At 35.2% G+C, this 14,834-nt stretch overlaps 2 protein-coding genes across 4 annotated transcripts in view; one reads left to right on the top strand and one right to left on the bottom strand.

Annotated features, from left to right (window-relative positions):
* CASK (calcium/calmodulin dependent serine protein kinase) overlaps positions 1-14,834 on the top strand; it is a 391,044-nt gene that overhangs the window by 216,088 nt on the left and 160,122 nt on the right. The gene's annotated exons all lie outside the window — the stretch shown is intronic.
* On the bottom strand, positions 1,211-5,005 carry GPR82 (G protein-coupled receptor 82). Of its 3 annotated transcripts, XM_039888708.1 has the most exons (3): positions 4,774-5,005; positions 2,506-2,573; positions 1,211-2,370 (listed from the first exon to the last, which is right to left on the bottom strand). In XM_039888708.1, exon 3 carries the CDS (start codon positions 2,334-2,336, stop codon positions 1,332-1,334), a length of 1,005 nt encoding a protein of 334 aa, XP_039744642.1. In that variant the 5' UTR covers positions 2,337-2,370; positions 2,506-2,573; positions 4,774-5,005; the 3' UTR covers positions 1,211-1,331. The 3 variants fall into 3 exon arrangements, with proteins under 3 accessions (XP_039744642.1, XP_039744648.1, XP_039744656.1); XM_039888714.1 differs by having other exon boundaries at positions 1,211-2,573; XM_039888722.1 differs by lacking the exon at positions 2,506-2,573.

Below are 14,834 nucleotides of genomic sequence, written 5' to 3'. Positions count from 1 at the left end.
CAAGTACCATGGAAGTAGAAATAGAAAACAGACTATAGTTCCAAAGGTGCTTATGATCTCTTTGGGAAGATAAAACATGCATTTAAAAATTTTTTTTAGCTATAGTGTATATAATACAGAATATAGTCACCATCATTTGTCTTACTGACAAGATTACATAGAAGAAATGACCATTAAGAAATGCTTACTCTTTAATTATATTTGCTAAAATACTGGAGAAAGTCTGTGCAACTTAACTATGCGCTTCAGTTTTTCATCAGTAAATTCGCATATTTTGGGGCAGTGATGATTAAAATAATACATGTAAGTCATATAAGCAGAGTGCCTGGCACATAGCAAGTGCTTAGTAAATGGTAGCTACTCCTAATAGTAACGTCATCTGATTTAAGAACAGTACCTATGAATTATGTAGTATTTTTCCATTCTACAAATGAAGAAATTAACAAAGAGAGTAAATAAGTTGTCTACAATTGTCTGGCTAAATAAGTGGTGGAGCTAGGATTGAACCAAAGGACTCTAATTCCAGAGACCAATCTCTTAACAACAATACTATTATACTGCCTTATCATTCATTCATTTATTTCACAAAAATTAATTGAACTTATCTATATGCCAGGTACTGTTAGTCATTAATAACATTATTTATATTGAATACAGAAGAAAATATATAAAATATGATCAAGACTGGCATATAATGACATTAACTTTTTACTTTGACAAAGCCTAATCCAAATATTTAAGCATATTTATAAATAATATCTGCTTAACAAATACCAGAATCAATGAATATTTCTTCTCATAGTAACATGAGTCAGATACCAAATAAATAATATGTTTATAAAACCTTGAACTTTTGCACTGTATTATTCATACATTTAGAGAGGACTTAAATGAGGAAATTTCTTACTCACTTTTTTCTTTTACCCATTTTTAAAGTTACCAACAAACACTATCCATAGATGAGCCCTCGTATTCTAACTACTACAGAGCAGAAAAGTCATAAGCCAGTTGCTTTTTTATCCTACAGTCATGAAATATTGTGTTCTGAATAGACACATCTACGGTTGACTTTGAATAGAAAATGGTCGATTGGTTTCATATGCAGTGAGATCCTTTCAGTATGCTTGACTTTTGCTGCTGAAAGCCTCTGCCATCTCAACTTTCAGTATAAGTAGAACTGTAAAGTGAATTTTATTTTTAAAAATCAAAGAGGTTTTCCTGGTGCCAGTTATAAATCAAGCTATGACCTGTTGATCATGTAGTTTAGTGTCCCCAATAAAGTCATATGAACACTTTACTGTTTGGTGTTGTTTTTCATCCAGAAGTCAAATCTAGAGTTGTATATGTGGTGAATCAGATTTTGTAAAGAAATTATATAGTGTCTTCTTGAATGTTTTATCTAAAAAAAGGAATATAATGGGGTCTGTACTACTTCTGGCCGATGCAAGACAGGTGAGGATGTTTTTTATTTCGATTAAATAATTCAGTTGCTTACAGTCCTCTCTTTGGTGTAGAACATAAAAAACAGGTTTAAAAATGCTATATGGAAGGAAGCAAACTATTAGTAGAATCTGGATGACCAAAAGATGCCTTCTCACAGAACTGTAAGTTAAATCTTTCTCTGTAATGGATGTACAGGTTCTTATTTTTCTCAGATGGCTGACAAAAGAGTAGTATGATGTTAGTACAACTAAAAATGAAAATCCAATAAATGTGGTTCCAATGAGGCCTGCAATCTGAGAGATCATGGCTCCTAGTTCCATCTTCCGGTTATAGCACAGGATCGCTTCTCCTTCTGTAGCCTCTACAACTGAGTAGTATACGGTAACTGGAATAATTACGCCTAGTACAGCTCCCCATATGTAAACACATAGTTTTCTAGCAAAGTTGGGCTGGCGGAATTTTTTCAGTAAATGGCCATAAAATATTTTCTCATAGCATGAGGTGGTCTCTTGTGTGGAATCCTTTTTCATTAAGGTAGCGTAGCGGCTTATGGCAATCCAACTTAGAATTAGGAGGCTGACAAACATGCTCACATGCATGGATAGAGTTCCCAAAAAATTGACCACCCTGCATTGTGTCGATCGATATTCCCATTGAAAACCTTTCAGAAAATAGATACCCATGAAAGGCATAGCACTGCACACAAGTAAGTTTGCAGTCACAAGATGTGCTAGGTAGATGTGGGTTGATGTTTTCTTACCTATTTTTGTTAAAAACACCCATTGAGAAAGAGAATTTCCGAAGAGACCAATGATACAAAGGAAGATATAAATGATTGGTAAAGCCATGGTAGAGATCATGGATGGTTGAATACATGTTGAGTTGTTACTCATTTATATCAGATTTTCTTGAATTTTGTCACAGGAGCTAGAACAAAATTACAGATATTTAATATTAAAGTTAGAGACTGTATATAAGCTGAATATTGTTAATGCGTTGGATGAAATAAAATAATAACATAAATGTATTAGATGGAAAGGGAAAGTATAGATGCCATCTCACCTTTTCTAATCACGATTGCCCAGTCGAAATAAAAGCAAAAAGTTGTTTATTGTGGCTAGTGCTTTTGTCTAAAACACAAAATTTGATACAAATAGTTAAAAATGCCTGAGATTTATCATCTTATACTGAAAGAATTTATAGTTCTTCTATTAGATTGTAAATCAATTTGTAAATTACAATTGATTTTTGCCTAGAAAGAAATTTTTAAAAAATTTAAGGCACGTGCAAGCAATACATACTGGCCAAAGGAAAGTGTTGCAAAAGCATTTGTGACTACATTTAATAGAGAGAGGACCGATTTTTAATTATTACCTTAATTGTACATAAATACTTTTTTAAATGGTATCTTTTCATGACTAGGTTAAAGCACTTCTCCCTAATCTAATACTGTTAAAAGAATCTCTTCATATTCAGAACTAAACTTCATTCAATATAAAAAAAATACTCAGGCAAGATCCTGAATTAAACAGAAGTGTAATAGCCAAGGATAAACACCAAAATCCCAGGATCTTTACCAAAGGGCATCAGTAATTTCTTATTTCAAATATTTAGTGTTAAACTATCATATTTCAATACAAAGCTTACTTTAAAATTCTGTCCAAACTAGCTGCTGTGCTTGTTGGTTAGAGCGCCCTCGTGTGTCTTTGTGAGTAATTGAGTATCTGGTTTTTCAGAGAATATGATGTTTTCTAGAGCTATTTTAATCAATCGCAGCATAAATGCAGGTGTGGTTTTTGCTTTTTTATGTCTTATTTTTAAATCTTTCTTCAAAGGATGCACATGAAGTGTTAAAGAGTCACATAAAAACTCTTTTTCCTTCTTATTTTTCCTCATTAACTCATTTCTTTCAGGTGAGAATAATAAAAGTTATTGGATTCTGGTCAAATAAGAATCATGAGCTCTATTCAGAATGTGCCACACTCTTCTGTGTTTTTCACCGTAGCTTTCTAGGTGCCACATTCTTCACTCTTTTATAATCTAGATTGGAGATTCTCAATCTCATTTTTTAAATCGTATATTCTGTTTTGATAAACACAAAGTTTTTACCATACACTGCCTTCCTTCTATGATTCTTATATGCCTCCAGCCCCTCAGGGCTATTTTACTCTCTATCTCCCTTCAGAATCATGGATTACAGAAATTGTGTATTTGAAAAGAATAATTACTATAATTTTGAAATAATTTTTAAAACTAAACAATACCCATCCAAAGACTTGAAAGTTTAAGGCCTGTGTTGTGTCTCTAGGTTCAAATATTGAGACCTTTAATTAACATCTACCAGTGTCTTTATCATTTTATTTTATTCCTTTGTAATTTTTATTTAGAAAATAGTCCATGTGCTTCACAGTGAGTGTATCTCAACCCACTGCAGCCTGGCAAATTGGAATCTGGTTGCAGTTAGTGTATATCTGGTTGTAAATATATAAAACTTAATCTGCAACTTGACTAATTTTTAAATCAGTCAACTAGAAAGTGAAATAAGCCTGTTTATTTCTTAGGAAAAATTTACCTGATCAAAGTAGATTTTTATTTTTCATAAGGAATGAAGTTTTTTTTTTATGATGATATTAAATAAAAACACTAGTCCCTGCCTTGTGTAGATAATACGTTTTATACTAAAATCTGTAAAGGTTATAGTGTTTCTTTCTTAATAGTATTCCTTTTTTAAAAAAATTAGACCACCTCATATAGCATCTGCTATCTCATATTACTCATTATCAATGTCTTGCTTTTCTACTTCACACTAGCAAATGCTTCAGAACAGAAGGGAGGTAAAAAGATATTCTGAGTCTAGCATTATCAGACAAATGACATTGAGACTCTATAGGAACTTCACTGTAACAAACAACAACTAGTTTACATCTTTAGCTTCTCGAACACCAAACTTGTATCTACTATGTACCTCTCCTTTAAAAATAAACTTTGATTATAAAACTACTAGATAATTCTTTTCTAAAATTTGGAAAATACTGTAAAGCTTAAAAAAATCAAATAAAAATCACATTATGTATGCAGAATTGCTTTCCAAAAAATGTCTGCATTCCCCTCAGCAGAGTACCTGTCTTGACTCACTCATACACACATTGTGTCTCTGCTAATTTGACACATGAACAAAGTTCTACAACTAACTTCAGTTACTAACAATTATCTATACAGTTAATATGTTGACTACCTTTTAATGATCAGTTTTCGAAATGTAAGCATTTTAATTCTGTTAGAATTTCTACAGAGTTAGCTTTTAAGCTAAAAGTAAATGATCAGTCTTACCTGTACAAGTAGTTTATGCCAATCAAGGCTCTGTCGTTCAGGGCAGTGATGGTAAACTTCAAACTTAAAATTCTCTGATCATCACTCTTCCAGAATCCTTCAGTTTTTGTCAGTGTGAACAGATTCTTGTATGACACCAATGACAGATAAAAAAAAAATTAAACGGTATTAAAGAAATCCAGTAGTTATGGTAAATGTAGCAACTACCTCGTCAAAAAATTTCTCTGTTTTTGTAGTGGGAGGAAGTTGGTGGACCATATATATACTGTACTTCCTTGTTATTTCATAACCCAGTTATACCTCAGCTTTATTAGCATGCTTCACTGAAGTTCAAAGGTTTAATCCTCATGGCTAGTTTTATACAACACAGTGACCTGGGAATCACTTTGTGTTGACCCACTAAAATATTAGTACAAATTTGTCTGCAAAATCATTTGCGAATGGCTTATTTGCAGTTCATCTTTATTAAGAATAAAGAGAAACAAAACTCAAAATGTTCTTACTAGAATCGAATATCATAGAGCTAGAATAGAACTTTTTATGATCACCCGTGGGTATAAACCCTTTGTTTTAAGGATAAAGAAGTAAGGCCCAACGCAGTACACTGTAAGCACAGACTGCACCCAGGAGTTTGGGTCCCAACTTGGTTACTAAGAACTAACCCATGCTACTAATTCTAATTGCCCTGTGCTGCCTCCATTCAGATTTAAAATTGGTTTGGAGCAGTTCATAATAGATTTGGAGAATCCTGGAAACTACTGGAATCTGAAGACCAAGTATGCCTCAGATAAAATGAATAGTTATATTATGATATAAAGAATTGTGAAACCAATTTTATGTATAGGATTGTTTAACCAGTCTGAACTAGAAACTGGAGGAAAGCTGAGTGTAGAGCTGGGAAGCCAGACCTGCGTCACACACTACCCTTTCTTAGGAAGTTAAACCAGTGGGAGTCTGAAAATGGGAACAGAAATTTGATTTTATCAAGTCTGAGTACTTTAGTTATCAGTAAATCTTCATTTAAAATTAATAGAACTACTTTGCCATTTCTCAATCTCCAGTGCTTACCTTATTTCATGTCCATTGCATAAATTCTCCCTAATGTTTGCTAATGTTTCTCTCTAAAACAAAAATGAAAACCATCTTAGTGTCTAGATCTTGTTCTGCAGCTGTTTATCTTTGCAATGCTTGCCATCATTTTTTTGAGAACTGTGACTCATCCGACATTACATGGCCATCAATGGCACAGTAATTTGGCCTCTGGAAATCGTATCATTTTTACTTCAATAATTTTTCATATTCCAGGATGGAATTACTTCAAACAAACAAACGAAAAAAAAAAAAACAGTTTGAAGCAATTTAGAAAAGAAACGATGGAATGCTGTTTATAAGTGATTGAAAGATAATTTTAATATTACCTTTTAAGGATTAAACACCTTTGTTCCAAAAAAAGAATGCCTTTGTTCTCCACAACTTTTCTGCCATTTTCCTCAAACTCGGAAAATGATACTATCACTTCTTTAGTTATTCAAGCCAAAAACCTAGGAATCATCCTTGACTCCATTCTTTCCTTCACATCTCACATCCAACTTCTACTACCACCACCACTGATTAGCAGACATTTGGTCCTACCCAAAACACCCATCCACAGAGACATTTGGTACATGACAAAAAGTCCTTGAAATTTGGTCCTATCCAAACATCCCTGAGCATATTTGTCCATGCCAAATAGTCCTTGCTATTTGGTCCTAGCAAAAATGTCCATACCTAGGAAATATCCCTGAGTTGAAACAGCCCATAATGTTTATTTGCACTATTGGTTTATAGGATTAATACATTGAAAAATGCAATCATGTTTTATTGGTCCAGTAATCGTGTTATGGCTGTATTGCCTGTAATAACTCTTCTATCCTCACTCAGTAGCCTAGCTGGTCATGGCACATGGGATTAGGTAGGTGAGTTGTTGTGGACCAAATGTTTCCATTTTGGACAGGACTAAATGTCATGCAAGGCCACCACCACCAGTATTAGCCATATTTAATGAAAGTTTATTATGTGTCAGGCATCCTACTATGTGCTTTACATGCATGTCTTATTTAATGTTCACAATACCCTGTGAAATAAATACTATAAAATAAATATCTTCATTTTAAAAGTGAGGAAAACTGAACCTCAGAAAGGCCATAAGTTGCCCAAGGTCATACAGCCATCTGCCCTCACAGCATGATGGCTAGTTCCCACCAGAGCAAGTGATCTAAGAGAACAAGGCCATAGCTGCAGTGCCTTTTAAAAAAATATATAGCCTCTAAAGTCAGGACTGTCATTTTTGCAGTATTTTGTTGGTCACACAGAGCCATTGTGGGAAGGATAAATAAATGTTAGATGATGATCATTGGGAACCATCTTGGAAGCTGACTATCACAGAAGTCAGTCAACCACTGAACTGAGGAAGAGTCAGAAGTATTTCTTAAAATGATTGTCGGACAATTGACTATCAGGCAAGAATGCCTGAATAGGTGTAAGCTTTGCCGTTTCCTCCCCTATTTTGATTTTTAGTGCTTTCTATTTTTCTTAAGCACTGTAATTCATTTAACAAATGAGTTCCTACTGTTTCTAGTGGTGTGTGGTGGTCACAGAAGTATATTAGCCACAAGCTAATTTAGGCTCTGGAAATTTGAGATTCCATAAGCAAGCCAAGAATTCAGTTTAATATGTTATGTGAGGTTTTAAATGTTCTATGAGTGAAAAAATGGGTGAAAACAGTAAATCAAAGTGGTTTTGAAAGGCCAAAGGAACTGGAGTGAAAGAGAAGAAAACTTACAGTGAGTAACAATTCTGTGCTGGTGCTGGGCAGGACATTTTGCATTTAAGAAAGCTCATGATGCGTGGTGGTGGTCCCATTTTGCATGTGAGGAAAATGAGTCTCAAAGAAGTTAAGTAGCATGCCAAAGGTGATACAAGAAGTAAATTAACTTTAAAGCACATATCTTTTTTGTTCAACCCCACCCTCTGCCTTAGAAAGCAGAAATTATTTCTGCTTTCTCGAGGGTCAGTAGGGTACTTTATGATACTTATGGTAAGTAATCCAAGGTCAAGTTTTAAATTGTTTTCATTTCAGACAGGGTTTCCCATTCTGGGCTCTCAAGTAGCACAATTGACTATGGAGTGAAGCCCACATTTTTCCTATCTTTAAAAACTTTGGACTTTATTAAGCTAACTTTTATCCAATTGATATCAGTTTAAATTCTTTATGATTTACGTGATTTTGAGTTTCCTAATTGAACTATAAGGAAATTTTTATTTGTATTTTTCCAAGATACTAGGAAATATTGCAATTGGTAGAAAAGTGGAAATGTCAGAGAATACTAAATCAGCAAAAATATAACTTGTCAGCCAAAATTTTCAAGAATTGCAAGTTCTCTGTAAAAGTGGCCCCTTGGACATTTTGCATTCAGGTCATCAATCATTTTCTTTGGTTCTCATTTGTCTTTCTCATCCATCTCCTCTTCAAAGTTCTACTTTTGTTATCCAAATCCAAATGCTCTTGCCTAACAGTTCTAATTACTTCCAATAATATCTGCCAAATATTGATCTCCTAAGTGTTCTGCTCTTACAATTTACTTCTTGAGGTGTTAGAGTAGTTCCCCAAAATATAAGTCCTGCCTTTGCTAAGTTTCCTGCTTTTGAGATATGTGTGAGTATCAACTGTGTTCTTTATTCTGGCCCTAGAATTCATTTGGAGTGGTTCAGTAAGAATGGTTCGAAGGGCAAGCATGTAGCCATTTCTTTTGACAATCTGTGATCAGCTCTGTACAGCAGGGGTGCATGAGGGCTTTCCTGATTCACATGGATTATTGGGGTTGAGATTAGAGTCCCTTATTAACTTCTCCCAGAGCCAGAACCCAGAGGACACAGGACAGCTCAGTTATACCTGAACCTTTGTGTTTCAACTAGACAGTTATTTTAAGCTATCCAAGGTCGTGTCTAAACTGGCTATACTTGGCCTTTTAAGTTCTCTCTCTGACCAATCAGGAGCTCAGGTGATTGGGAAGCTAGTGTGCAGGAAGAGAAGACGTGCCTTACATAGTCCATATTAGAACATCACATTCCAAAGATAATTATTTCCCTAAAGGGGCAGGAGGCAGTGGAAACCTTTATCCGGTTCAATGCATACCCAAGCCAGTGCTTGCCTTTAGGAGCGAAGCATAGACCTGTTACTCAAAGTTGTGGTTTGTTCAAGGCTCACTGAGCCCCCTTCTGTCTTCAGGATGTGATGTTTTGGCCACAACCCTATCTCCAGTTGCACTGCTCGCAAGCCCCCACCACCTCCTACGAACAGCTATAATCATGGCCATACTACCATTAATCATGGTGCGAAGAATAACTTGCTTCTAAGAGCTGGTTTCTCAGCAAACCATGGGACTATTTCCCTCAAGAACTATTAAAAACACAGAAATTACAGTCCAAAGTTTGGAAGTTTGTAATAGTACAGAAAAGTGATTAGCTTTGTAAAAAAGGTCTAATGACAAAACATAAATGGATCAAAGTTTCACTGTACTACACCTCTGCCTTTTGTCTTTGCACATAGGTTTGAATGCACTAGATAGATATTGTCTTCTAGAAATATACACCACAGAAATCCTGTAGCAGTGTCAGTGACAGTCATAAGAATTAGAATGACCTCAGAGATGGCAATTGAAAAGCAAACAGGAAATTATCAGGCTTTTGGAAGAGAAGAAACTTTAGCATTGGATTAGACAAGGCAAAAAAAGATTTTGAAGACAGCCAAACCACATATATCTATACTCTGGGAAACAACCACTTGAATTGCAATGAGGTTTAGAGAATTTAAAAGGCATTCTATAACATAGGTACCTGGCTGTTTTATTACCAATCACTTCTTTTGCATTTCTAGATAAAATTGTCTTGAGGTTAAATCCCCTGCTCCATGTCATTTCCTATCCTTATTCAAGGGAAAAAGAGAGATGGCAAGAGAAAATGAGGAAAAGTTGGGTATGTGAAGCCTTCCCTCCTATACCTGTTAAGGTCGGCATTCATTTTATCTTACTAAGAGTCCCAGATATTGAATTAGCAAGCTTTCCTGAGAATCACTTTTAGAAAATTTATAATAATAGTAAATAACAGCCACTGCAGTGCTTTTATATAAACACATTTAACTTAAAAAGTATCTCTGAGATAGATACCATTATTACCATCATTTTCTAGATAGGGAGATTTATGTCTATAGAAGATAAATAACTTGCTGGTGGTAATATAACTGGTATATTGTATGGCCTAGATTTGAACCCAGGTAGTCTGACTTCAGAGTCCGTATTCTTAGCTGCTACCAGAATCTGGTTTATTGTTTTGGATAAGGTGACCAAGTATCCCCAGTGACCAAAAATGTATCTATATACCTGTTTCCAATTTTCAATCTATAAATTTATTAATTTCTGCCAATTCCTCATTGTGAAGGTACTTTTTCCTCTTTGTAATTAATAAGTAATCTAAGGATCATATTTTGAATATGAATATATTGTTTCCCTTTCAGCCAATGAATTTTAGCATTCATTGATGATCTTTCCCTAAATCCACTCTTATGTCGGTGGTTGCATCTTGGTAATCTTTGATGGATGGAGATATATTAGACTTGAAGTAGGCATCTTAAGGCATCACTCTAAACAAGTCTTAGTGTTTTAGATATTTCTCAAATTGTATTATACATGGCATAGTTTCTAATATTACCATGCTGTTTCTTCTTCCCTTTCCTCCATCAAAAACAAGCCTAAAATGTATTGTTTTAATAGATATTCAAATAAAGTATTGAAGCCAAGAAATATATGTTCTCTGGAGTTTTTTATCTCCAGAAATATCTGGTAGAGAAAATTGGAAAGAAGAAACCACAGTTCAATTTTAACCCAGAAAAAGTCTGTAAGACTCAGTTCTCTGGTGATGCTTTGTCCAGCAGAGGGCAATGTATTACCAGCCCTAGTTAAACCTCTTTTCCTATTACAGGCTGAAGTATAAGGTGCCTGCATTGTAATATTATCCAGCCAGCAACTTAAAACAATTTAAAAGTTTAGGTTTTTTAAGTTCTAACTAAATAATAAACTTATTTATTTTAGTAGCTGAAAAACACTCTAATCGTTATAGAATAAAAGTATTTGTGTGGACAATGGATTTCTGTCCTTAAGATGAAAACCCAGTGCCACTCATCTGCCTTTAATAGGATATGACCTTTGGGGATTTTTTTGTTTTGCTTTGTACTTGTGATTATCACAAGAATCACCTTAGTATAAAACCTTCGCAACTATAATTATCCTAGTGGTAAAAAGAAAGTCTGACATTTGAGTATGTGAAAGCTTTTATCGTCTATTGAGTTTTTTTTTTTCTTTAACTTTTTTTTAATCATAGCAATTCATAGACATCATTTTAAAAGTCAAATAATACTAAGGCTGGTAATAAAAACATGTTGTGACTATTAATAAATGTAACTTAAAGCATATTTCACCTAATGAAGAAAGTATAGGAGAAATCTCCTTTATTCTCCACTGTAGTCATTTCCTCCTGTCAAGTTAACAAATTGTACAGATCCCTTCCTCTTCGGGCCCCTAACCAGTTGTCTCATTATTCAGCTATCTCCATCAGGAGGAGCATATGCTTGTTTTTATCTCTAAGAATACTAAATCTTTTATAACCCTGTCATTCCCCACCCTGCAGGGGTTTGTAAGAGATCTCTCTCTCTCTCTCTCTCTCTCTCTCTCTCTCTCTCTCTCACACACACACACACACAGGCAAGCATGAGCTTTCAAGTAAAATAATTAAAAGCATTGTATTTTTTAATTTTTTACTAACAAAATTATTATATTCGTTTTTACCTTTTTAGAAATCAGTGGTACACATACTTTTTATTTATGTTTTATATACATCATTTATCCATTGCTACGTACCAAACCACCCCTAGACATTGTGGCTTATGACAACAACCATCTGTTCACTGTCAGTTCTGCAATTTCTTCTGGGCTCAGCTGGGCAATTCTTCTGTCAGTCTCACCTGGGTTCATTCATGGAGCTTCTTAGTCATCGGGCAGCTCAGCTGAGCATCTCTCTTCATGTGATCTTTCACCTGGGTTTACTTACAACATGATGATCTTGGGGTTCCAAGAGGGCAAAACTGGAAGCTGCAAGGTTTAAGGTCTTACTCAGATGTCATATAATGTCAACCACATTTTATTAGTCAAAACAAGTCACAGTACTGCCCAGATTCAAGAGGTAGGCAAAGATTTCCCTCTGGATGGAAGGAACTGTAGAGAATGTTGATCTACCATTTTTTATCTACCATATGTCTTTTAAGGTTCTTGCAGTTGTAGTATTCTAATTAGTTTTTTGTATTTTTCCTTCAAAGTGCAGTGCGTTAGCTCTTTCCTTTGCTATATATGTATATATATAATATATACATACAATATAATATGTATTCCCCAGTGTCTATTGTATCTTGGATAATATTCCAAAAAGAAAAGTTAGCTTTGCAGAGGAATGCCCACTGTGTCCTACTTTGGTCTTGGAGCTGTCATATTATTTTGATTATTTCTTATATTAAAAAGCGTATTAAAAGTATCATGAATCCATACTATTTCCTTTATACATTCTATCCTCTGTAAGTAGCCTCTTCCTTTCTGTTCAATTTGTGTGCTTTTCTGAGTAGCAAGATGAAATCTTGCACTATCCTATTCTGTCCTGCTCAGAATGTGAATCTTCCCCTTGTCCAGCGTCTCCACACTGTCTATGCTCCTCCACCCCTGTTAGTCACTTTAGTGAACCATCTTGGTTTTCAGATAGGTTGTCAGAGAAACCATATTCACATGACTTTAATACAGTATATTGTTATAATTGTTCTATTATTAGTTATTGTTGTTAATCTCTTACTATGCCTAATTTATAAATTAAACTTTATTATAGGTATGTATGTGTAGGAAAAAACATAGTATATATAGGATTCAGAACCATCCACAATTTCAGGCACCCACTGAGAGTCTTGGAACATATACCCCACAGATAAGGGTGGGACTAATATAGAAAGATGATCAGTCTTGCTTTTCCCCTTGGTAGCTCTCCACGCCCCCGCCCCACCATGCTAGGTTGTACTCATTTCTTGAGGTTTTGTTATTTTCAGGATCACAAATGCAAACTATCAGAGCATGAAACCAACATTTATTTACTTAGCTGACTTCTCTCACAACTTGCCATATATATTTGGAAGTCTAAAATCAGTCCCCACAGGAGCTGACCCTGTGTGTTCCATTGTTTTTCAAGTTTCACTGGCCACAAAGGGGAACTGAATATGAACATGCATGCAAACCTCATCAGTTTCCTTTGCAACCAGCTGAAAGTTACTTTTTTAATATAGAGGAAACAGTGTTTTTCTTTTGAGTACAAATTGAATTTCCACAGATATGAAGCATTTTATGCTTCTGACAGATCAGGAGACACAAAAGAAGAGGGCACTAAATTGTGAGAAAGGCAATTAAAAGAGAAATTAGGATAACAAAGAAACAAAACTGAATTGGGGAAGAGAAAGAGGTACTGCTGAGTGCAGGAAAGGAAAAGGGCGTAGGTGGGGGTTATGGGGGATACTAGAAAGTCTTGGCAAGTAATAGAACATGAGAAGAGGCAGGAAATGTCTGTAACAGGAAAGCACCTATACCAGAATTGCCAGCGATATTAATGGAAGGCATTAAGATCTTTTGGTCCAAAAGTTTGCCACTGGGTAGAACGTGAAAATAAAACACATCAGAGTGATTACCATTCCCACCTGAGTTCATGCTATTGAGCCAAGTTTATAGCGAAGGTGCCTTGTCCCCATTTCAGGATGCAATGTGGTGACTTGTTCGACCACTCTGATTACACAGAACAAAAGCAAGGGTAAGTAAGAAAGCAAAGAAACCTGAATACCTAACATAAATGTCACAAGGCCCCCAGAATCCATCAACTTATTTTAGTTATAGTTTAAACAATCTCTCTAGCAGTGAATACTAAAGAATGCCTACTATGTGCTGAGCAAGGGACATTGGACAAAATCACTACAAAAGAAGATTCAGGGAAACTGCTTGGGGAACATGGACCATAAAGCAAGCAGCCTCCTTCCCCTCAGCTGCACGTATCTGAGTAGACCTGAGGGCATTACTGTATTGGCACATGATTGCAGGCAGCCTCTAGTTGCCACTCATTATTAAGGCATTGAACGTTCTATAAAAACCAAAACTTCTATTAAAGGGATATGAAGGACACCTAATCCAAACTTTGTTAAATATTTGAAATGCTTTGCTACCTTCCCAGCCTGCTGGAGATTCATATCATATTGAGACAGTTCTATTAGCAAATAACTCACTGGCTTTCTACTCCATTTGAGATCTGTAATTATTAGAAAACCCTCTCTTAAAATTTGGTGAAACACACTGCTTGCAACTCCCATCGTTCACTGATCTTTCTGCTTTCTCTGCGAGGCCACACACACACACTCATGCTCTGTCTTTCCTTATCTTCTGCTTTAAGGTTAAATAATCCCATTCTTTTGACTGTCCTTCCTCTGGCATCCTGTAGGGTGCTTGCTCTGAAGAGTATTGTTCTGACCACAAAATAGAATGGGTTTGTTACCATTACCCACTTTTTCAATTCTGTCATAAACATTGCTGTTATTAATGAAAGCTAAAGCTAATTTACCCTTTATGAGTTACTTTCTCCCACTTCCTTTGATCCAGATCAGCTTCCCCTATTTATCTTCCTAGTTTTGATGTTTACCTTTAAGCTTCCGGCCATCCCATTTTATGTATTTCCCCTGCCTATTCTGCCGGTAAACAAAATCTGTTATGAGCTTATAGGCAGGTTGATGTTTATCAAAATTTATCTTATCACAAATATCATAACAAGAATTAGCTCAGTGAACTTTTTAATTTTTTTAAGAATGCCATTGTACAGGGCTCTATAGGGATCATCTCAGTTAATAAAATTATGAGGCAGCTTCTAGAACTATGAGTATATTTGTTTCTTTTAATATTCCATAA

Source organism: Pteropus medius, unplaced genomic scaffold, assembly GCF_902729225.1.
Source record: "Pteropus medius unplaced genomic scaffold, Ma_sr-lr_union100, whole genome shotgun sequence".
Classification (NCBI taxonomy): Eukaryota; Metazoa; Chordata; class Mammalia; order Chiroptera; family Pteropodidae; genus Pteropus; species Pteropus medius.
The sequence above is the reverse complement of the archived record's forward strand: the minus strand, read 5'-3'. Positions and strand labels throughout refer to the sequence as shown.